General features: G+C 45.3%; 1 protein-coding gene across 17 annotated transcripts in view; it reads right to left on the bottom strand.

Moving 5' to 3' along the window:
- Nucleotides 1-904: 904 nt before the first annotated feature.
- ADGRL3 (adhesion G protein-coupled receptor L3) overlaps nucleotides 905-25,264 on the bottom strand; it is a 523,370-nt gene continuing 499,010 nt past the window's right edge. For 10 of the 17 annotated variants that reach the window (XM_069781919.1, XM_069781950.1, XM_069781961.1 and 7 more), the window contains 3 exons: nucleotides 16,321-16,449; nucleotides 12,868-12,885; nucleotides 7,921-10,804 (listed from right to left, as the gene is read on the bottom strand). In XM_069781919.1, the coding sequence (XP_069638020.1) occupies nucleotides 9,999-10,804; nucleotides 12,868-12,885; nucleotides 16,321-16,449 (953 nt within the window). In that variant the 3' untranslated portion in view covers nucleotides 7,921-9,998. Of the gene's footprint in view, nucleotides 1,955-7,920; nucleotides 10,805-12,833; nucleotides 12,886-16,320; nucleotides 16,450-25,264 lie in introns of those variants that run through there. The other 7 variants (XM_069781992.1, XM_069782003.1, XM_069782013.1 and 4 more) reach the window with 6 other exon arrangements.

Genomic DNA, 25,264 nt, shown 5'->3' with positions numbered 1-25,264 from the left:
TCCACCTTGGCCCCGCTTCCTTGTAAAATACCGGGCTGAAGAGAGACTTTTACATCTAGAGAGTTATTCTGGGTCATTTTAAAAAATATCTTTTTTTTCTTAAGTCTGTTTTTTTCTAATTTACATTTCTAATTCCAATTTTTTTTCTGATTTCCCTCCACTGCAAGAATCCACATGGTCGGACTCAGAGTAAATAAGGCATAAGTAAGCTTTGAGTTGTGAAGGATGAAGGGGAAGCCCCAAAGCTCCTCTGTTGCTTCCATCAAGTACCACGCTGCAGCAGCTCGCCTTCTGCAAACACCCATGCCTGAGCGTAGCCCTGCTCTGCTGGAAGCATTTGCAGATGGCTGTTGTTGTGTCACAGTGGGGGACAGCGGATGATGACTCAAAGCAGAGATTTATCAGCTTTCGCTCAGCTAACACCACGCGCCCGGCCTGCCATGCCTTGTTCCCTGGAGAGACACAGACACTACTCTGCACTCATGCTAATAAAGCTGGACCCGGCAGCGTTACTTATGACTTCTCAAATGTGTTTAGGCATATAAAGTGAGTATAACATACATATCCATACCCTCTCTTCTTCTCTCATGGACACAGCTACACAGACACGGGGACCTGCACTGGCTGGCAGCCACCCGTGCAGGGCACGGTCTTGCACACGGGTCTTGCACACGCATTTGCACACACACAGAGAAGAATTGGACATACAGGCGCCGGCTGACATGAACACAGATGTCTATGCATGCCTTCATTTACCCAGCCGAACAGCTGGCTCAACACCATTAACAAGTCTTCAGGGTTTCTTTTTTTTTTTTCCCTTTTTTTTTTTTTTTTAAAATGCTAAAAGCCTCGGGGGAACCACACTGATGGGGTTTGCATCCTTCTGGTGATTTCTGCCCCCCCCCCCCCCACCTGCCCCAAGCAGCCCAAGTCCTCTGTGGGCTGTAGCTGAGTATTTACACCAGCAGAGACCATGGGCCCAGTGAGTCCACCCTGTTTACAGGAACGGAGGAGAAACATCTGCTGAGTCCTCTGCTGGACACATCCGTTGTCTTTCAGGTGCCTCCTGTGCCCACCACGGTGGCACAGCTCGGCTGCAAGACCCCACGCCAGCCTCCACCGAGCAGGTGCTGTAGTTTCCCGTATATCCATCCCCAGCTGAGCTGATTGAGAAACGCTATTTTCAAGATACTCTAAGGCTCATTTTTTCCAAAAAAAATCTCTATTTACACAAGACAATAAAACCTGAGCAGCTTTCCCCCCAGAAGCTTTTCCCAAGCGGAGCCACTGCTGGATACATGCGCTGGTCCCTATTTACAAGCAACAGCTTCGCTCAACAGTATTCTGCCGGCAAGTTCAGCTTCTTCCGGTGTAAGGACTATTTCTTTGTCCCTCTTTTCCTTCCCTCATTACCTCTCCACACAGCCAGGTCTGTATTTACAACAGGGACCCGGATCCGGCAGGGTCACCTTTGTACAGCCCAGCTTGTGAGCACGGAGAGGGGCTCAGGATGGGTAGTTGAGCACGCTCAGCCATCTTTAAGTGTTTTCAAGTTGCAAAGCCAACATCTGGAGCAGACGAAACTCATTTCTTATTACAAAAGACATTTTTTGCCCATTCTGCTCATCTGAAAAAAAAAAAGCGAGTGACCAAGAGGTGAGGGCACGTCCCAGGGTGCTGCCACGTGCGGGGCAGCGGGAATCTCAGCCGGGCTGTTTTCTCCTTGGGGACGTGAGGGTTTGCCAAGGGTTTTGGTCAAGGCTAGTTTCTCCGGCCTCTCCCATTGTGCAATCCCAAGTGAGGGATGGGTAAACTGAGGCACAGAGGAGCTGAGGCGGTGCACCGGTGTGGGCTCGCTGGGGCAGGCTCGTCGGGTGCTCCGGGCACTAGATGACACTGTCTTCCATGGTGACTCGTCTGAAGACCGGCTCCTGCTTGGGCGTCCTTCCGCTTTCTGTGGAAAACAAAGGAAGAGCAGGTAAAGCCCCAAAGCAGAATCCTGCAGCAGCCACCAGCTATTTTTAAGACCATTTCCACCCTCAAACAAAGCATGGGATGCCCAGGCTTGCCTTGAAAGGGAAGGCTTGTTCAGAGCAGGTGATTGTATTTATGGGCCAGCATCTCATCAGGAACCTCCTCCCACCCTTTTTGCTGAAGCCAGTGGTACAGATTTGCTTGGCTTTGTCCCCACATGAGCCAGTTATTTGTTAAACAGCATGAGGACCAGCAGCATCGGCCACTGCTGCCCACCGCTCTCTAGATGAAAGGCGATGCCAAGGTGCCTCTTTACTCTTCTGAGTTTAGCCCAGCTCAAGCAAGGAGAGCCCAGAGCCAAGCTGCAACCACCAGGTTGTACCAGCCCAACAGGGCTTGTCTGAGCAAACTGCATTTTTGTGGTCTGCCTCCTTCCCCCCCCCCCCTTAATAATAAATAGTCAGTATAAATGACTGCAGAGTAAACAGATTTGTTTTGCTATTAGACATTATCTGAAGGGCACTTCACATCCTGAGTACTCTGCTTTACAGCTGCCTCTATAATCATTGCAGCCCTGGGGAGAAAAATGCCTCCTTTTACTCGCGCAGGCCGGGAAGAGGCAGCCACGTGCAGTTTGGGGTGAACACATGCAGGCTTTTTATAAATATTTCAGGGAGAGGCTAAGATAGGCTAGACACATTCAAGAAGAATTAAGAGTTGTCCTGGAGCCATTTTCTAAGTGTAAATCTTTTCACTCCATCTCTCACCCACCCGAGGGCCAGCAAATCTGTGTTGCTCTGCACAGCAGCATAGAAAATATCACAGGGAAAGCGTGGGGGGCAGAGCCGGCAACTTTTTGGGCACCTCCCAGCTTGGCTATTTTGGCTGTTCTTTTGGCGTTTTTCTGAAGAGGAGGGACTTTCATCCTTTCCTTGTTGCTCCTCTTTTTTTTTTTTTCCCCAAGCAGTCGGATGCATTTTCTCCTTTTGTTTCCACTGCTGCTAGCTTGGCGGACTGCTTTGCATTGCAGCGCAAACTGCTAGCAGCTAAAAGTGCCTGGGTGCACAGTGTATCTCGGGGAAAAAAAAGTCAAAAATCCCACCTATTTAATATGAAACACTCTTTCTGGCTGATATCAACAGCAGCTTAAGCAAGGAGGCCTTTTATCTGTATGTACGAATGGTGGCAACGCAAGCAAGGGGGAGGGTGAGGCGGAGGTGACCAAAGGGCAGAGCCAAGGCACTTGCAACGTAAGCAGCTCATCTGTTTATCAGGGAGGGACCTCCTCAGAAAAAGGGCTGCTGAGGTCCTTGGCAGCAAACCATAAAACCTTCTTTCCTTTTTTTTTAAGGTGAAGAAACCAGGACCTGGCCAGAGTAGGCACCCGACAACTGCAGCAAGGCTGCAGCCTGCCTCAAATTGGCCTCCCATCGCACACAGGCTAAGCCCGTACGACCCCGCACTTCTCTCTGGCTGCCTACGGAAAACGTCTGAGAAACTGCTTTTGGCATATTTTAGCCAAGGAATGTAGCCTTGCCAGAAATTTGGGGCTTTTTCTTTTACTTTCCCCTGCCCACGGTCCATATTCCCACCCCCCCTTACCACTTTTGTGCAACGAAGTGCTAAGAGATGGCCAGGGCAAGGTGCAGCTGCTTCCTGAGCGGCATACCAAGAAATCCTCCACCCGTTTCATTGACCACTTGGTTTTCAACATGCATCCCCCAAAAACATTTATCAGTGGGTGTTACCACAGGCTTGTGCCCGCTGAAAGGCGAGGCCTTTGCTGCTGGTGGGACACAGAGGCTGCAGGGCTCATGCCTGCATTGAGCTTTCCTGCCATGGGGACCTGAATGAAGCTCTGCCTGAGATGCCTCTGAGAGAAGTGGGAGAAGACAGGCTGAAAAGTTTTATTATAGCCATAATTTACCCATCGAGCATCCTGCTGCTGGAAATAACCTTTCCAAAGTTGTAACATAAGATGCAGTTGATTATAAGTGGCAGTTGGAGATATCGGGTGATCCATACAAGTATTTCCATGCACATCAGTTGAGGAGGCTGTGCAGCAGCTATGTTTGTGCCTTTTAAGTTGTTGTTTGGGGTTTTAAGCAACGCTGTCAAAATATCAAGCATTTGCTTGCATCACATAATAACTGCTCTGTATACCAATGTTTTTTTTTTAATTTATTGAGGTCTTAGCTTGGGTTTTTACATGTGTACAGCGTATTTAAGGAGTAGAAATATAAGAAAATAAAATACATGGAGGATGAAGAAATAAAATGACAGCAAATAGTTAGGACGATTTTTTGTTGTTGTTGTTGTTGGCATTTTGCTGGAGAAGACTATCACCATCTGTCTGGCATACCAAATACAATAAACAGTAAGCACCTGTAAAAAGCTATTCTGATGTGAAAAAGGAAGAGTTCCAAGCTATCCTGGCTAGTCTCAATATTTCAGCATTAAACGGACCATCCCTCCTGGACTGGGATGACGTATGACCTGGTGCATGATCCATGCATCCCTAGGGCTTGCCAAAGCCCTTGGAAGAGCAAAACTGGCCCTACACCAGCTGCCTGCGCTGAAAAAAATGACTCTCAGTGCAAACCATGGGGTGCTGCTGCCGTCCTGGGGGTAGCCCTTCTGGTGCTGTCCCCCGGCCACGCTGCTAATGTCCCTGCCGAGGACGGCCACTACTAACGCGACTACCGCTGCCTTTCCTGGGAGCTTTAATCACTGATTTTATCTGGTTTCAGCTTTACGCTGCAGGATGTTCTCCACACTGTTACTGGAGAGCCTGTGATGACATGACATTTATATGATGTTCATGAGCACAGACTATTTAAACCCTAAAATATTCATTAAACAAAATTTGCATAGAGTCTAGCTGAATGCAGCAGGTAGCTAAAAATAAAGTACTTTTCTTTCTAAATGTAAGGAGGAGATCAGGGTGTGACAGATGACCAAGCTGGTGCTCTTAGGCTTTCCTGAGATAGCTTTTTAATAAGATGAGCTATCTTTTTATCCCTGTTGTCTAGGCAAGTCTGCAGGGTATTATATTCTTTATAAACTAGCGAGATCAAGAGCACATAGGGATGTGTGAGAGAGAGGCCAGCTGGCCAGAGCAGAGGGAAGGGGGATGCAGGCAATAGGGGCACACATAGAGACACGCAAGGACCCCCCCGGAGCTCAGTGCCTCCCACCGCTGCCACTGTTTCCCCCGGCTCTCTGAAGCATCTCACTGCTCATTACCTGGGGGCAAGGAGGAAGCAAAAAGATTGGTTAACAACCACAGATTTCAGGGAATTAAACGCAATCAACAGGCAGAAAGAAGCAGCACCATGATAAGTAATATTGCCTACACAGTACCTTCAAAGCTCCCATCCCCAGCAACCCTCCAGCCTACATAGTCTTTTTTGGCATGTCGTTCCCTTTGTGTCTCTCCTTCACATGTTTCAGAGAGATCTTTACAGTCTCTTATGGCTCTTGCAGAAAATGGGCAGGCATTGCCTGTTGGAGCCAGTGTCCTTAAGCCGTAGAAAACAGCAATTGCACAGTAAACTGGTGCGTCAGCTCATCGTGCGGCAGTCTATGATGGGATTACAAAGGAAAAATAACCCAGTCCTGCGCAAATTAGAAGGAGTGAGGGAAAAAAACAGGATTCACAAACTTGCAAAGCATCCCAAGATGATTTGCTGGAAAATGCGAGGCATGGAGACTCACACTTCTCCATCCCCCTCTTCCCACCTGCAAGCAAGGCTTTCCGAAATGACACCTCAAGCAAGGGATTGCCATTGACAATCCTCACTCCAAACACGCCCAACAACCTGTGCCTCCCAAAGGTGGTCCCATGTTTCAGAAAGGGGGGTCTATGTATCAGGGTAATGTTTTCTTCAGACCAAGCACTGCCTGTTTGCATCTATTCTGTTTGGTTTTCATTGAAAGTGGGATGCTTATTGCAGTTGAATGATGAAGCTTTAATCTTCTCCCTGTAAGATAAATCTGGGGTTTTTTTGTGAAACAAAGCTCTAAAAAATAAGATCCCTCCAGTACAGGGCTGATTATTCCCTTCAGCCCAGCTTGCGAAGTTATATGACCCAAGCATAGGTATGGATTTAACACCATAATTGCTATTGCCTCTTCATCAAGCTGTTTTCTCACATCTCTGCCTTGGCTCAGCATTAAGAAATGCCTTAGAAATTTTGTAGCTCTCCCTCCTACCCCAGGAGCATTTTAGGCACCAAGGACTTAACATTCACTTGAGTTTCACGTGCTGCAGTCTCCACAGAAGACACTGCTACATTGCCACTTGCATAAGAATTGTATCTACTGAGCTACTTATCAACAAGCAGAAACCTTCACCATGCCCATAATCAACTATCTGACACAACAAAAGCCTGTTTTCAAGGGGGAAAAAAATGACAAAAATAATCCCCATCCTACCCCCCCCGCCAAACTAAATTACAGTCTTAAACCATTTTTGGCTTAATATAATTAATAATATCTATTTCCCCTCTGTTTTGTGATTCAGCTGTTTCCAAAGCTGTAAGAAGCACCAACAGCGAATCCTGTGGTGCCAGAACAGCCTGGGGACGGAAATAATCAGCTTGAAAATAAACAGCGTTTTTTTGCAATCAAAGCGCTAATAAGCATGGTAGGCTGGCGGAGAAAAGCTCGAGTGAGAAGGGATGGAGAAGAGGGGAAAACCAGCCTGTCCACTGATAAATCTGAAATACACAGAAAGGCTGGGGAAGAACGACCATTCGGAGTAAAGTAAGTCAGAGATTTTTCAGTAGGACACAATCATCCCATAGCAAATCCACCACTGGTTTGTTGTTGCACAGTTTCAGGCATGCTGGTAAATGCCATGTTGATCACCTGCCTCCCATTTTATCAGGACAATATTTGCTATGGTGTATCTCACCCTCCGCATGAATTTAATCCTGCTAAATGCCTGGAAAACTATTTTTTTTTTTTGAGTCTAATACAGTAAAAGAGTCTTTGCTTTCTCTAAAATAAGAGGTACTTCAAGTATTTAAAGCCTCAGCAGCCTCCGTTGGGTTGCTACATGGATTGGTATGACCACATGGGTCTGAAATGCTTACTTTGCTTGCATGCATAGGTCTACCATGCACTGCCCAGCACCATTGCTGCTGGCATGGAAAATAAAATGAAACAGAGAGGCAGCATGAAGAGCAAAAGCACGACCTGGCTGGCCAGTGGCTGTTCTGCTATGAAGCCAGGCAATTCCCAGTCTCCCGGTGGGAAATGCTCCTGTGTTGAAACCTAGACCTGGCAAGTGGCACAGCTGTGATCAGTGCTTCATCAGAAATGAAGTTTCCTCCCAAAAATGTTTTGGCCTGAGGGCCTGGCTGTAGGTAGGACTCAAGCGACTCAAACCAGACTCTTATAGACCATGAATACCACCAAATACCACCACCCCCTGGTTCTCCCCCCGTGACAAGCCTTTGCTAAGCAGCACTGAGCAGCATCACCCCATGCAAGGACAACCCTGGGATGGAGCGGAGCTGCTCTGCTGCTGCATTTATCCTCCAGCACTGGGAGCATCTTGTCTAACAGGTATCACCTGCCTGCTACAAATCTTTTCGCTTTCACCCAGCTTGATGGAAGTTGGATGGAGGCAGCACCAGAACCCAAAGCCCAAGGCATGGAAGGGCTTTGTGAAAAATCTCGTACCGAAAAATGGTACCGAGCGTGTCCAGAGGTGCTTATTTTCACTGTCAACCTTCCTAGTCTGTTTTGTGGCTTTCTATATCCTAACAATGAATCCTAATTGCTCCCAAGGGACTTGAAGGGGGAGGCTGGAGGAGAGCAGCAAAGCGCCAGCAGGCCATTGGCAGTGGTGGGACGGGAAGGGCGATGTGGCCGAGGACGGCGATGGTGCTTTGCGTATGCCCGGAGCAAGAAAATAAAGAGACAGCAAACAACGACTGAGGAGGCCTAACGGGGACTTGTTTTACTCTTTGACATGCTACCAGCAGTTTTTAATCTCAGAAGAATGAAAATTAAAAAAAAAAAAATCATTACAATGATTTAAAGGTACGACACATGAAATACTATACTCAAATCATCCGCATGTTGTCGGCTAGTTTTTACAGTAGGCACAAAACAGACCTAGAATCACCTGCAACAAATGTCAACTCGCATTGTTCTCGCCCCTAAACAAGTACCGCTAGCCTGATATTTCTAGTCAGCCGTAGCTGTGTAACCTTTGTGCTTAAATTGCTCAGCTTAGACCTCCTTTCTTTGGCATTGCTCATCCATGCCGTAAAGGATTGGAGACTCGTACTGAAGACAGTAATGGAGAGAGGAACAACAACAAAAAAAGAGATTAATTGTACAGTACATACATACAGTATCTTCTAAATTGTGATCAGTTGTTTATTGGTTGGCAAACAAGCTTCACTTTTACAACAAATATTAGTAATGAGGTCATTCAACTGTTGAGACCGTACAAAATGGATCATAAATTAAAAAAAAGAAAAGAAAAAAAGAAAAAAGAAAAAGAATTCATACTCCGTGCTGCTAATTTACCTCCAGAAAGCCTATGTTACTTAAAAATCCTGTCAAATAAATAAATTTCCTGTTAGGAAAAATAATGAACAGAAGACTTTTTTTTTTTTTTAAATCACTGCAAAGTACTTTTTAGCTCACTACACGTCAATTGATTTTCTTCTTAACCACTGCAGTACAAGTGCCTAAACTGGGGACCAGACGGAGCCGTGAAGGCCCTTTGCTCCTCCAGGGAAATGGCCGTCTCCTGTAGAAGCCCCACTACGACTACAAAAAAAAACCTCTCGGCTCCTGGATGCGACCCTACGGCCTGGCTGAGGGGCTGCTCGCCAAAGATGCTTCGCAGGATTATTACCACAATCGGTTGTGCACTGTCAACAGGGAAGTTTGCCCTGCTCTGGTCTGCCAAAATGTCTGCCGGCAATATGCCGGCTCAAGAAAGTTGTACAGCGAGGAAATAAAAGGACTGCCTTGGCTGAAAAGAAATGGTGATGGTGTTACTAAAAATGGTCCTTAGAAAGTGATGTTCATTTTTTTTTTGCCCAGTGAGATTTTTTTACCAGGGTAGGGAGGGGACGGAGGGGAGGGGCTGTGGAAGAGGCAAAACAAAATTTAAAAAAAAAAAAAAAAGGAGGAGTTATGAAAAACCTTGCTCCTACTGGTAGACAAACTTACAAGACCAGCACAACAGAAAAAAGTTCTTTTTTTTTTTTTTTTCCACTACATTAACAGGGACGCAAGTTCTGGAGGAACAGAAAGCAGACTATATGTGCAATGCTAGTATCTGTACATTACATAGAAATTGTTCGCTTCTCTTTTTCTGCCATTAGTTTTTATCATCCGTTAATACAGCAAAATGTAAAATATGCTTTTAGCACAGAATTCTAGGATTCCCTTCCATCTCATTAAATTTGTTTTTGTTTTATTTGCTCCCGCAGCAAAGGGCGCTGCAGTGAAACCAAGTTGTGAGTGACCAAAACCCATGACGTGATCTGGATTGGTAAGAAAGAGTTTTGCTAGCTTGTTTTTGTGCAGCGCTCCCACCTAGATGCGTCATCGCTACTATTTTCAAATGCACATTTTTGGCCTTTTATTTTTTTTTTCTTTGCTTTTTTTTTGTTTCGTTTTGTTTTTTTTTTCCCTCTTAAATCAGGTCCTCGGTATTAAGAGCAACACAGCATCAAGGATTGTTTAAAGAAACACGGCATAACTTGAGAAGGCCACGAAGTGTGCCGTTATCTATCTCTTTCATTAACATAATGAAGTCTGTCTGGAGGGAAGGAGGATGGGGGGAGAAGGGGGGGGGGCAGCAGTTACTGTCCTCTCCGGGCCGGCCTAAAAATTCCAGTAAAAAAAGTCCGAGAGTTTTCTTTTGAACAGCATGAAGATTTAGGAGTACACACAATATTACCACTGTTTGGATTAACTCAGAACAGTAAACCGAGCGTTACGGAGGGGCTTTTTGTTGTCTCTTTGCTTAATTTTTGCTGAATCTTCTATAGACTAGTGACCAAGTGAGCGGGTCCTTTTGCATTGCCGTCTGGGGGGGTTCCCTCTTTGTTTGGCGGGACTATAAAACCGTCGCTGCTGCCTCGACCTAGCTGGTAGTAAGTGTGTAGCTGATGGACGTGGTTCCTGGAGCCAAGGTTGGGCATGCTTTTGTAGTAAACATCGTCGGCATCGCCACCACCGCTTTTGGCTGGCGGGGGATCGGTCTGGGTGCTGGCGGTGACGCTTTCCGTCATGGGCATGCCGGCCAGTGCGGGCATACTGGTGTAGAGAGAATCCCTGTTGGGCGACTGGAGGTCGTCCGTGTGCTCGTTGGTCAGCAAGGGGAAAAAGCTCTCACTGTTGTCTTGTGGAATGCGCCGCCGGCTGTAGAGGTGGGGCTGGTGGTTGTCTGCTGAGTACACCCGGGGGGGCAGCAGTGGGGCGTCCGACTCCTCGTGGATGAGCTCCAGGCCCAGACTCTCCTCGTGGGTGAAGGAGGTGGCATCGTCCAGCACGATGGCGTCGTCCTCGCTCCCGCCGCCCACGCTGTTGACGAGTTTGTTCATCAGGTTGCGGCTCTGCTCGCTGGAGCGCTCGTGGTTGTTCAGGTAGGAAGGGATGTAGTTGGAAGTGAGTTCCTTCAGGATCTTTTTCTCGAGGGCATTCTCAGTGTGGTTGTACCCGCGGTCAAGGATTTGCACGCAGTTGCTGAGGTACTCGCCGCTGGCGATGCTGTAGCTGTTGCCGTGATTACCATTCAGTGGTAGAGTATCCGTGACACTTGTATCCCTGGCATTGTTCAGAAGCCCCTCTGAAAAACATTACACAAGAGAGGGTGACTTGTACAAACAGGACACTCACGCGGGACGTGCACACTCAAACCCCCTTCCTAAGCTGCCGCGGCTGCTGGGGCTCAGCAGCAAGGAGAGCATTGTGGCCGAAATAGGAGGGCGCAGCTCCAGCTAACCGGCTCAATGTCTTCCCACCGAAAAAATGGAAAGTGTCATCAAGTATGTGACTTGATGTGGTATTAGCCAGCGGGAAGGAATAACCACTCCTGGCTGGTACCTCCTATGGCTCTTGCGCTTTGCTCTACATATTCCTGGGGGAGGTGAGAAATAGGTGACCCTGGGCTGGTCCCAATTGCCCTGGCTCCAGGTGCTTTGAAGGAAGGGGGCAATTCCCCCCAGCTGAGGGAAAAGTAGTCACAGCCCAGGTTAATCATTACCCAAACTTTTTTTGGGAGTGTATCCTTCCTAGAGGAGAAAAATAAATCCGCTCCCCCCTTTTGCTGGGCAGGCTGCCAGGGGAAAGGCATAAGGCCTGAATGGTGGGATCTGGGGATTAGCGAGGCGAAGGCACAAAGTGCTTCCTGGTCCAGGCTTTTTTGGAACAAGGCTAAATGCCCTACCTCTCCTGGCACAAGGGCATGGCCAAAATTATTTACTCCACGCTAGCCAGGTGGGGATTTTCTAATACAATCGATGTTGGAGGCAGCTGCTGTGGAGTCTCGCAAAGCCTTTAAAAATAGCTCCCATTTCACTTGCAAAGTTAAAGCGGAGGGTTCAGTGGAAGGTACAGCAAGTACCATCACCACCACGGTACGGTGGGCTCAGGGGAACCTGTGAGGAATAATGGGGTCTCAGGGTGCCCCCCAACTAACTGCCTATCACATCTCCGTAGGTGTCTCAACACTGTCAATGTAAGGCTGGAGCCTGGCTCTTTCCCAACACGCTACAGGAGATGGCGGGGAAGCGTTTTGAGAGCAATGCGGCACGAGTGGGCAAGGGAGAAGAAAACCAGGCCCAGCAGTTAAGCTGCCACACTTTTTCTTTTTTGGGATTACTGGCCTCCTTGGAAGGAGTGCAGTTGTGGGGATGCATGAAATAATGTATCGACCCTTCAGCTAAGGGCTTCGGGTGTTGCCAAAAAATGGCAAACAACTCAGCAAGCCGCGGTGGATTAGAGGAGCCATTAGCTGATGATTTCAGATGAACAGTTGCTCATACCATGCTTGGTGCATGGCATGTGTACCTTCTGAAAATACAGGATTCGGTCTATATCTGCGATAGAGTAGTTGCTATGTGTCAAGGGCTGGAAAGCGCTACTGCAGACTTTCTTCTTGCTTTTGAGTGAAATGCCCCAAATGTGTTGGTCACCTTTTAGGTTTCTGAAGCTTAGAGGGTGCTGCCTTATTGCAGGTTTCCCAACAAATGAGGGAGCGCTATGCCAAAAAATCAACTAGCCATCACAGACATAGAGCAAAGCCATTGATTTTCACGGTGGAAGCTCTTCAACCCAGTCATGATGCTTGGGGAGAAATGAAAAGTGAGCATTTTGGGGGGCGGACGGTATGTAATGGGTGACGGGTACAACAGCATCTGTCTGATGGTCACGTTGAGTAACATATGCATTGAAGCGCTGAGTGCTGCGCTTCTGCTGCCAATGCATAGATCTGGGGTTTGGTGGGGAAATAAAATGAAGGCATCGTAGGTGAGAACAGAGTGGGGTCTGCAATGAAACACGCCATATAAAAATGCCGTGACCTCGCAAATAAAAATGTGAAGTTTAAAAAAAATCATACGCACAGTTATATGAGAAACTATGCTGGGTAACGATACCACAAAAATGAGAAATAAACAAAGGAAGCATCATCTAATCTCATCTATATATATATGTACACATACATATATATATACACACACATACATACACACACATACACGTATATATACACATGTATATTCATATTCTTTTGATTTCAAAACTGTGAGATGAATTTCCTTTATTAACTACATCATCTATATGTGATGCAATAAAAGTGAACTAAAAAAAATTACATTTGATATGCAATGTTTAGCTTTACTCCCATACTTGTCTCTCTGTAGGGCTCTAAACGACAGCATGAAGAAAAGGAAAGAAAAAACAACAAGTAAGCTTACAGCGACAGTAGGAGAAACATGAGTAAAAAGCAAATTGATGATATGCAGAAAAGAGAGTTAACGGAAATAATTTCCACTGCCCAGAATACATGAATTTGTTACATGGTTTATTTCAGGTTAAAAATATTGACATTTTAGACAGAAAAATTGTTTTATGTGCAATATTCAATTGACTACATTTTTATTTAAAAAAATTATCACATTTAAAACGTTTTCCAATGCCATTATAAAACGTTCAGCGTGCAACACAAATCAAGAAATAATGCCTGGAAATTTAAGAAAAGTCTAAAGCTGGTAACGGTCATGCTTGAAAAGAGAGGCACTGTCAGCGTCACTTCCAAAGTCTTAAAATGAATGGCTTTACTTACTGTTAGTTCTAATAACCCCTGGCAGTTGAAACCGAAATCCATTTCCTTGCTAAAAATGTTTTGCCGTCCATCCTTTGCAACAGTGCTTTGTAAGAGTATGGCTTTGCTCATCACAGGGCTGCTGGCATTTTACAAACTTTGGTAATTCTGCTCTTTTTTTAACCGAACACATGGCAAACTACATGGACTTCGCAAAAAAAATGTTAAGAGGAACGGTAGTTCAAATAATGGCATCGCTAAATGAAGCTATTGAGAAGAAAGGGTTAAAACAAGAAGAGCCAGAGATGAAGATGAAGAGCCAGTGACAACTCTCAGCTTCCCACTTTGCAACAGTCTGTGGCACGCTGGGGTTTAACCAGAGCTCGTTAACGGGATTGCCGCCTTTTCTTAAATTAGCTCTCACGAAAGCAGTTAGGCCGTTTCGAGAAACTCCTGCATCCGAGAGACCGAGCCAGCGTACGTCCGTCAGCTGCCAACGGCGGTGAGCGCTCAGCACGTGCTGCAGGGTGCCAGACCCCTCACCTGCCACCTCCTCCTTCCTCTACGCTCCGTGTCCCATCAAGGAATTGCTTTTGCCACCAGGAAATGGGACTTTGGCCTTTTAGGGTCATTCCCCGCCTCTTTCCAAGGGTTTTTTTTAGGGCTCCCAGCCCCTGGTGAGTCTCTACTGCAGATGGGGCAGCTTCGGCTTGAGCAAAGAGGGTATTTAAAACACGTAACTGGGGAGGGAGAAAGGAAGGGGTGGACTGGATCAGGCCTCAGGTTTCTTAGAGCGTCCTGTCCCTGTCAATAGGCAGCACCAGAAGTGGTAGATGAAGGTGCAAAAGAAATCATAGCCTTAGTGATGTGGAATGAGTTAGTTGGATGATGTTAGTTAGCAATGCCCTCACTGCGTACCGATCCCAGCCAAGGCACACCCAGAGATGGTGACAGCGTCTACTTTTACAATGCACTATGATCGCTCTCTAGCATGCCTGCTGGTGCAGCGTCCTTAAATCCCAAAGAACTGCTGAGGCCATTAGGCCTGGTTGGTTTTGCTAACCTTTGTTTCTGCTGCAGGATCTCCTAATATTCACAGTTTGCAATTGTCCAGTGACAGTAACCAGTTTGCAAAGAAATAGCTATACCAGTTCTCTGGTCATTAATTAACTTGCAGCCTCCTGAAAAGATTGGGTTGGGTTCTGCTCCCTCTGAAGTCAATGGCAAAGCTCCAGGGGCTTAAATGGGATCAGTACTGGTCCCACTCTCTTTCCTCATCTCCCACGGATGAAGCCTGGGTAGGTTTCTCTGTTATTCATCTGGCTGTGTTGCACTGAATAGCACTTGCAGATCAATTACACTATTTTTGTGGAATAAAATGCTGTTAGCTCAGGTAACTGTATCAGACTCTAGTCTTAAAAATTAGAAGAACACAAGATTATCAAAATGCATGTAAAATCTTTTTGTCACATTTCCACCCAAATCACTTGGGTTCACTTGAGGCACCCAGACCTAAACATCAGGACTTCTCTAAGCCAAATGCTGACCCAGCATTACTTGCTGCCACTTCATTTGAAAGTCCCCCAAACCTCAATGTTATCATGCAAGAAACTATACAGAACACCAAAGTTCATTTCGACATTTGCGGTACACTGAAGTTCTTAAAATTCAGAGCGTTTCATGATTAACAGTAGCCCATTCTTGAAAAGCGTTCATGGAAGCAAATTTATTGCACAAAGTTAGCATAGTTTAGGAAATTAATGAACAGCAAAAAGGTCAAACACGTGTGCGTTCCTTGTGCTTTGAATGAAAAAATCCTAGTGATACAGTTCAATATCTATTTCTATCGTAAACAATACACTGCCACATAGTACAAAGGGGTTTTTCCTGCTTGCGTTATAACCATCATAATTTTCCCTTCCTTAGAGATCATTTACTGGAAAGGGACGTCTTCACTGGGAGCAGAGAGCTGATAGAGTGCTGACATACTTGCGTTTGAACGCAGCATTACTTTGTAATAATTCAGCCACCTTGCAAGCAAGCCAGAAAAAAAAAAAAATCCCATGGAAGTGGCAGAGCAGGACAGAGCCACCAACAGACAGGAGCTGGCAGAGCTCCATAATCCCCAGCTCCAACTCAGGTCCTGCTTGAACACATCTGCCTCTCCCTCACGGAAACATCAGGACATCAGCTTACAAACGTGGTCCCTTCCCACAGCCAGAGCAGAGACAAACACGTAGGTGACAAGAGACTGATTTCTAAAGCAGAAACCTCCATTAGGTACAACTGACTGTTTATATTCCATTGCTGAAAGGAGGATATGCAAGCGCTTCTAGTTTCCCTACACCTTTTTCTATTTTTTTTCTCTCTTTCTAATAGCACATATAAAACGTATTAATGCAAACGGCAAAACATTTCTTACAATATCTAAGCCCTGCTTTTTGGAGCTGACCTATGCTCCTTGCTTCAGCTGTCCTTTTTCTTAGAGATGAAGGGCAGTTTTGCTTTATTTTGCATTTTTTTTCCTGTGCAAGCCGGTGTGCCGCTGACCACATTTTTCTATGCCATTTCAAATGAGAGCAGCTTTGGTGGCAAAGGCCATTTTAGCTTTACTTACCTTCAAAGGTGTTCCTGTTTCTGAAATGAATGGTTTAACAAGGAAATGCGCTGACAACAAAGAGAGGAATGGATACGTCCAACAAAATACACACACAAGACCAAAACAATACAAAAGTGAGGAAATTGAAAAAAAAAAGTTATCAAAATCAAAACCACTATGAATGCTTTGAGTAGAACTGAGGGTCTCTCAAAGTGAATTTTATTGCTCATGGAAAAAAAGCCTCCGGAAAATGGAACGATGCATTGAAATGAAAGGAAGGGGAGGGGATTTTTTTTTTTGTGCCCAGTTCCAAAAAAAACCAAAGTGTGTGTGTGTGTGGAGAAAAAAAAAAGGAAGAAAAAAAAGAAAGAAATGGGCCAAAATAAGCCACAGAAAATGGAATTCTCACTAGAAAAATTAGAGAGAAACTCCAGCACACCTTGTGCGTTGTACATGCTGACAGAAGGGTTGTTATAGACCGCCGATTCCCCGAGCAATGTATTATAAGGGTTGTTAGTGCCATGAGGACGAAGCAGAGCATTGGTTATAAGATGATTAGCCATGGCTCCTGGAGCAGCCCGATAGAAAGACAGAGGAAAAAAAAAAAAAAAGGTCAATCAGGCAAATGTGGTATTAAAAAAAAGGGAAAAAGAACATTCAGAATGACAACAGTTGAAATAGTCCTGATTACAAGCAGCCAGCTAATTAGACTCGGAAAACTGTATGCCACTAAAGCAGAACAGATGTTACTGACGATGCACAAATCCAAACCAACGCAAAAGAAAATGTATCAGAAAGCGGATAAGCTACATTTATGGTGGTTTCCCAGTCGCTTGGAGTGTAAGCAAGGCTATGCCCACATGCTTTCTACAAAGAAAGAAAGGAAGATGGCAGCCTACACAATGTAGGGGGAAAAACTCTCTGGAAAATGCCAAATGAATAAAAAAAGTATATAATGACTAACAGAACACAGCACATTCAACTCCCACTAGGGGCTAGGATCTCTTTTACCAGTCCATCGCAACACATCTAAAATCGAAAAAGCAGAATTAAAAAGAAAGGATGGAGAATGTGGCCTCTTCAAATGCTCTCGGCACTTATCAGAGAGCAGCTGTTTCTCATGTCTAAGAGGGCGAGTTTCACTTGAGTTACTGCTCTGGTACCACCGTCAAGCACATCCACAACTGCCCGAATCCACCTTGGAAGGCGAAAGCACTGTGGCTCCATCAAGCGTTTCTATCAGGAGTGAGAGTGGCCACGGAGACACATGTTTCAAGGTTCTCCATTTGCCCTGCAACCACCTTGTTTTCCCACTCCCAGACCTCTTTGCTGTCATTTCCAAGCACTCAGCCAGCAGTTGTCCTCCCGCTTTGGTTTATCCCTTGGAGTCGCAGCCTCTGGACTTGTGCTTTTTAGGATCATCGTGGCTTGGCAGGTGGCTGCCAAGACCTACTTTGATTCCTATCACAGGCATCAACCCATGAAGCAAAGCCTTCCCCCCACCTTTTAGCTGACCTACAGGACCAAAAAACCCATTAAGCCTTTGCTCTGAATCCCCTCTGGGATCCAAAGAGACAACCGAGTCAAAAACTTGCCCCCAGGGCCATTCCCACCGTCATCGATAGATACCTAGAGCAGGAATGCTCAAGGACCACCATGGTCTTTACCTCCAGGGCTAAACTGTTAAGACAAAACCTTTCCACCAGGAAAGTAAGTCTTTGGTGGGGCAACTAGAGCTAGCCAGGAGAGGACTGTCAGAGGGCTCAGGTGACCTGGCTGTCACCAACATCTGATAGTCCCAACCCAAACCAACAACCAAAAAGCCAATCCCCAAACCCAGCAACCCTGTCGGGGTTGCCTTTGTCAACAGCTGGGGCATGGAGACCCCACGTGCCTATTTTAGGGATGGAGGTGGCCCCATGGCATGGCAGAGGCAGTCTTTGTGAGGCATGTGGGGTGCTGGGTACAATCTCTTCTCTGCAACTCATTACCTGTTTTTTCTTTCCTTTTCTTTCTTTTTTTTTGGATGGAGTTGCTGAGGATATATAAGCCCCAAGGGCCTCTGGCTGGTACAAATCCCCTTAGCAGCGAGCTCTCTGAAAGCTCACACCTACTAATTATTTAAAAAAAAAAAAAAAACCAAACTGGCCAAACCTAAGGCTTGGAAGCCTCCAGAGCTGCCTCCTGCAGTGCTCGTATGCTGGCCTGGCTCCATTTCCTGGGACGGTGTTTCTCCATGCCTGCAGAGCTAGAGGAGAGCAGACCGCCCTCCTGCCTCTCCCTCATCCTTTGCTAGCCCTTCCCAGCCCCAGGTGGTCTTTTGAGCACAGGACAAAGTAGAAGGCAGCACTGTATGGGGGCTGCATGCCAGGGAGGCTCCTCGACACATGCAGCTGGAAAAAAGAGACCTGTTTTCTCTCACCTGACATTTTTGGCTATGCTGATGGAAAGCAAGATGAGCTGCTGTGTTTGGAAATAAGGAAACAAAGCAGTCTCCTGTAAGAAAACATTATATGAATGCTTAACTAGAGCAACCTTGAATGTAACTGATAGGTAAATGAGTCAATTCTTTCTTTCTGGTAACGTATTTTCTATCAATCTCACGTACATCCGTGACGAGGGACTGTAGGAACCACTTCTCTTCTTGCACTAGTTTTATACCAGCATGAGTACTAAGTCCATTAAAATTGTTTCTGCCTTCATCCCACTTTTAATCAAGCCAGGCCATAAAAGATTCAAAAAGGGACTCACTTTTATACAGGTAACAGGAATGTCCAGAGTTAATGCCAGCTATAAATTCAGAAGTGATCTAATCCTCCCATTCGAGATTTAACCCAATCTCCAACTCGGTCCCTATGAGATTTGATATGGAGAAGAATATACCCACTGCGTGGTTTTGAACACTTTAGCTTAAGGTGTCTTTAAATGGCAGCTTCCAGAAAGAGAATCTGACTTGATATATCCCCAATCTGATCTTGTCTAGCAATCCCTAGCAAGCAGGAACAAGCTGATCCTGCCACGGCTGTGCAGGTCGAGCTGTTTCACATGGGGGGATACTCTCTCAGGGTGACAAGAGAGAAGGGACCAATCTGTGTCAGCACTTAACACTTTGCTCACCTACGTTCACCAGGGCGGTGGGCTCTGAAGCAAGCTAAATTCACACAAACCTGGCTCTTTCAGGATGTTACAAACTAGATAGTTTCTGGCAACTTTTAATATAGATACATGTTTTTGACTATAAACTTGGCAAAAAGTTGAAAATACAGAATAAGTCATTTTTGCTCTCTCGGGTGTGTAAAAGAGGGGGGCTTGGTACAACAAAACAGTAACCCATCCTGTATGCAGCTACTAAGCAAAAATACTGCAACTGCTGCCTTCCTCTCCCTTGATTGCTGAGGGCGTTAAGATTTTTTGATTTACTGATCAAAATGCCACTTTTGATGGCAGTGCTGAGTAATTCTCCTGATGGAAATCCAAACCAAACCCACTGCTAACATGTTCAGCTACCTTTCAATACTTTCAGAAACCCAACTGGGCCCTAAGCGCTCTGCAGCAGATTCCCGTCACGGTGGGCTGGCCACAGCACACTTCACACTCTCTGCAGGTCACAGAAAATGTAACCTTTTGCATCTTAAAAACAAAATGGTATGTACCTTGTATTCATTAATTTGGGCTCTTGTTTCTCCCCAATTGCTTTAGAGCTGCAACATTCCCAGCCTCAAAGGATGCTGAGAGAGACGGACTGCATTCAGGTTCTGAAGGGCCTACAGTTAAAGCTTTAGATAAAACAATAATACACCAAACAAATCCCCATTATTGGGTTTCTCCTTCCCGGGAGGGAGAAAGAAAAAGGTAACACCAGCCATACATTTAAGTATCATCCTGCCTTTTTCATAACACTTTATCATTGCTATAGCAACCAATGGGCTATTAGGAAGAGCAGATTAGGTCTGCAGACAAGGCACCAGCAGAAGGAGCAGGTAGACTACCAAACTATGACCCTGTTCGTATGAAAATGCCCTTGGTAATAAAGAGCCAACAAAAACCCAATAAAGCAAGCACGGGATCAAAGCGGCATGCTTTCCCAAAATACCACGAGAGAAAGCAAAGAGGCTTGTTCTGCAGCCCTGTGTGCAGGTGCGCAGCAAAGGCTGGGTGCCGGGGCTGCAATTGCAAAGGTCAATGCATGTCCGGGGACCTGAAAAGCAGAAAAAGCAGGGCTGTGGGTACCCATCGACTGCCCTGAATCTCCTCCCCAGCAGAGCACTCTCGGGACGTGACCCTCGGCAGCTGTCTGGCTTGCTGTTGGCAATGTGCCCAATATCCTCAGAAAGCAGCAGTTGTTCATCGTTTATTTTTATTTATTCACTTACGGCTGGATCCTTGGCTCTCAGCATCTGTGGTGTGACATCAATTTCTCCCAGCAAATCCCACAGCCCTGTGTCATCCTTGCTTCCCTACATTTCAGCAATAACATTCCCTATACAAATCTCTCCTTTGCTGTCTCCCAAAGCACCTGCGCCCAGCACACAGCCACTACTCTTTATTTGCTTTAGTCAGAGTGACTGCCTTCAACTCAGCTGCGTTGAAACACCTTCGATTCTGCTAGTCGAAGATACCCTACTGAAAGCAAATGCTCTCCATTTCCATATTGTGCTATGTACATGTGGGAGCATGAATTTGGGGTTGGAAAAAAGATGGGGCTTCAAACCCAGAGGTTCACCTGGGCATCTCCTTGTTCAGCACGATGAGATCATCACAACCAGCAAACATATTTAACAGCAGAACTCACACCTCTACGAAAATACTCCCTACAACCACACTGGTATAACTACAGTCTCATGTCTCCTTGTTTCCACTGATATTCAACCAAAGATTAAAGTTCAGCACAAAACACAGCTACCAGGCCAGCTCTGATATGCAAAACAACATTCAAATTCAGGTTTCTGGCAATGCCAGTGCTCAGTTCAAGGTTTCCTAATGCTGGATATCCTCAAGTGAAGGATTTACAGACTGTGAACATGAGGAGAAAGGAACAGTGCTCTTACAGAAGGCAAATATTAGCTGGGTGACACACAGATGCTCCTGTCCCTCTCACAGCATCAGGGATCCTCGTGATCTGAGTACCGAAGATCCAGCCTTTCTTACCAGGTTTAAAAGCCTATGAGAAGGCATGGCTTGTGCTCAGGGTGCAGGGGGAGATCTGGACCATTGCACTTTTCAGTTGCAAACTGAGAAAATCCGATAGGGAAATCAATCAGGACAAAGAAAATGAAAATCCCACAATTTTTACCATCACTGTAACCACACACAGAGGATTCAGATAGCTACAGTTAGCTGCTTTGTGTGCCTATGAAAGTAGCTATTATTTTAATGACAGTATGCAACCAAATGGTATGTTTTTCTTCCCTTTCTAAGGTAGAAATTGATGTCCTTGATGCAGGACAACACTGAATGTAGAAATAATTTTTTGGAAGAGTTTGGTGTTATAACTGTAAGGGAAAACTGCACCTTGTTAAACACAAGTATGATTTATCCACTCACTGAGAGTAAAGGATGAAAATGATGACAAGGACATGTTGCCAGACTGTAGACTGCATCATTCAGGAACAAAATTCAAATAATTTCTTGTGGGCAGCTGGCTGACAAAGCCACACAAAGGCATTTACGTTAACTTGAATCATCTGCATGGTCTACCCAACAGGAAGGGAAATGAATCCAACCGCTTCTCCAGGCTTTCTGAAAAATAATGTCATTCAGCGTGGCTCTACCAGGCTGAAGCAGCTTGAGCAGGACTGCTTTAGCTGGGATGATCTGTCCACATAGGTAACAACACCCTTGTGTATCTTCTTTGGCTTCAGGTATTTTCAATTGCATGGCAAAATCAGCTCTACTCTTCCTATGTGCATTTTAGCAGTGTGGAAACTCACTGGGGATGGGGAGATTTCCCCCACTGTCCAGCAGACATGCCAGAAGTGCAGTTTTGCTGAGAAAGGAGACCTAACCAGTTAACAAATTTCATCAGATGAACTAGTGAATCAGCTGAATGCTTCAAAAATGTTCATACAAAAATCAGTATTTTCCAAATTAAATGTTTTCATTTTTTGTTCCAAAAGAGTGGTTTGTATGAAAGCTGACTTTGACTTTTTCATATGATGTCATCTTTTCATTAGAGTAGAAACAAAAATAAATAGCTTGGAAAAAGCACATCTGAGTCATAACAAAATGTTTCATTGCCTCTGACCCAGCAGTCCCAAAATGTAGTTTTTCTTGGGCTTTTTTTGTTTGTTTTCAGAAGAAAGAAACAATAACAAAAGCATGTACTGCTGTGGTTTTGGTCAACCTTAATCTTTCTGTTTTCTCCCCATTTTGTCAACCATGCAGCTCCTTTCCTGCAGGGCTAGGCATGGTGCTGTACTCCTGCCCGCTCTGCCTCCTGAAGCACCCAGCTTATCTTGCTGTTCACAGCCACCATAAATCAAGTCCTCAACTTCTTGCACTTCATATATCTGACTTCAGAACCACCCTGCAGAGACAAGCGACAGCCAGAGAGAATATGGACCATTCCCTGAAGGTACTGTGGTGCCTGAGCTATCAGGCAGCACAGTTCAGCCTGGACACCAAAGATGTGGTTAGAGATGAATCCTCTCTCAAGTGTCCATAAAAAAACCTGCCACAACAACATATGTTGCCTTACTCTAACCATAGTAAATAACTCATCTCCTTAACTCGAATGTTACTGAAATAGCCTCTGTACAGATTTCAGTTTGTAAATTCTGGCTGGTTCCGTATATCACTTCGCATTAACTTATTCCACTTTACTCCCGGGGAAAGAAAATACATTCAAAGTAGGTTTGTAGGACTCAAAGCTCTAGTCTCCTTTGTGACTTTCCTTACCAGCATTCAGTAGTGTCCTTTTCTGCGTTACAGGCAGAGTTTTCAAGCATTTAAGGAATCCTGGTCTTCCATGTGTTCACTTGCAATTTATTCCAATGATGAATGCAATTATGAAAAGTGAAATCACACATATTTGCTGGAAGACAACAGGTATTTTCAGCATTTTTCCTGGTTCCCTCCAACAAATGTTCTGACGTTTAGATTTATCGAGCTGTGTTCTTATAATAGCCAACAGGATTCAGTTAATAAACTTCAATAAACCTCCCTATTAAATTTCTCTCAAATAGGTTTGTTGTCACTTGCAGCATCTAATCTATTCATTGAGAAGCTATTAATACTGACTGCAGTGAAATGGAGTTTCAGCAAATGAGGTTGTTAAGCTCTGGGCCATCTTCCGCCAAATGAAACATCCCATTCTTTGCCCCTTTTTTTCCTTCCTTTCTTCTGCAACGATTTCAGATGACAAACCTCTGCTGGATTATAATCTGCAGGCCATGATCAAAATGCACAGATAGTCTACATCAATTTATAAACATTTGCCCACTTGCTGATTGCTTTCTCAACTGCCTGGAGCAGAAATGTTGTCCCAGGATGGGACATTTCTTTTTATCACCACTACCTCTTCCAAGGGTTTATACATCATTGTACCTCGACTATACAAACATGCGTTATCCCTAATTGTTCCTGCTTATGCTTATTTCTCACTAGGCCTGAGCTCTTACCAAAGATGTGCAGAAAGCCCTGCCTATGGTGGAAATTGGACCATACTTATAGGAATCTATATAAGCAGCCACGCTTTCTTCCTTCCTCCTTCACAGTCATCATATTAAGATTGCTTTGCAGCAATACTCTGCTGGATCTAATACTCCCTAAAGCCTGCTCTGATTTCAGAAATTGCCTTGCCCTTACTTTTCCTCTTTAAATCTGATCCACCTAATGACTGAACTTCCAATTATATGGCTGTCAATCCTAAAATCAAAGCCAGTTCATAATATCTCCCACAGGAAGAATGTCACGTCACTCACTGAAATCACTGCAACAAATCTCAGCTAACTCAGTCCCAGGCAGGAGAGAGGCAAAATAAACCAGAAGATAATCGACAGTGGGTTTCATTTTGCATGTAGGCAGAAATAGGAGTTAAATTCCCTAAGTTTTGATTCCTGATGCAGAAAATCATAATTTTCCTGGCATAATATGTATGGCTGATTGACAAAAAAAAGAGGAAAAAAACCCCAAAACAGTAGAGGCAATTTGCTAGTCCAAAAGAATGCCGAGTTTCCCTTACAAACATAAAATACTCCTCTGCTGTCATATACCAGGAATTTCTCTCTACTTCATATGTGATTATCAGGATGGGTCGCTTTGGGGCGAGATGCTGACATTTAGCCAAACCAACAGTCACTTAACAGGGTTGCAGAGATTTATGGCTTGCAAACAGCAATCCCTCCTGGGTGATTCGGTGCAACTGCACGTGGACTACTCCCTCCAAATATGTCCTCCATCTGGATGTGTGTAGTTTGTAAGGGTTACAAGAGGCAACAGAAGAAGCAGAAGGGCATGGGGGATGAAACCAAAGAGCTTCATCAGGAAATCCCCAGTGGTGGTCAGATGGGGAAGTAAAGGAACAGCTTCCTATGCTGCGTAAAAAGGAAATTTCAAAGTCCTGTTATAAATCAACCATGCTATTTCTTTTGCAGGCTCTCCCTGGTGTTGTGAGCACTGCTACAAGCATCCATGGTGATGGGACAGCAAGCACTCTTGAGCACTGATCCTCCTGGTGACAAGCAGAAGCCACAGTGCTTGAGAAACTGTGGCTGAATGAGATGCTAAAAAACAGCCCACAGGTTTGCTCTGGATTAGCAGAGAGATGCCGCCAGGGACTGTCACCCTGCTTCTCGCCCCTTGATTTCCACAAAACAGCCAGGGGACATTTACACACCTCTGAAAACCATTACCCCCTTCTCAAGTGGCAGCCTGGACTGGCAAGGAATAGAAACTGAACTTGTAACTGTACTCCAGAGGCAGGAGGACAGTGGCATTGCAGTTGCTGTTTGTGGCTGAACCAGAGGCCTCCAGGCTCCAGGACTGATGAATCCCTTGAAACAAAGACTAAATTTCCCAGGACTGAGGGCTTTGCTAGCCAGTGGGAAGAGAGAAGCTCAAGGGCAAGGATCGCTACCTCCCTCAGGTTCATGCAGCCCCTTGCCCCTGCTGACTTAGCAACGGTGAGCAAGGACAGTGTTAAGCACTGACACCTCTCAGCACTCTGCAAAAAGGATAGGCTCTGGGGAAAAGTGCCGTGTCTTAGACCTGAAGCAATGATGACGAAGAAATGAGATTTGCACATTGGCAGATGATGGTCTCTGAATGGTCACAGAGGCTGCTATCCCTACCAGGGCCATCCTGGGCTTGACTTTGAGAAGTCCTCTGCATTTACCTCCAGAAAACCCTGAGCATCACTGAAAATGGAGCACAAAGCACTTAAA

The sequence above is a fragment of the Haliaeetus albicilla genome, chromosome 1, assembly GCF_947461875.1.
Source record: "Haliaeetus albicilla chromosome 1, bHalAlb1.1, whole genome shotgun sequence".
Lineage (NCBI taxonomy): Eukaryota > Metazoa > Chordata > Aves > Accipitriformes > Accipitridae > Haliaeetus > Haliaeetus albicilla.
The sequence above is the reverse complement of the archived record's forward strand: the minus strand, read 5'-3'. Positions and strand labels throughout refer to the sequence as shown.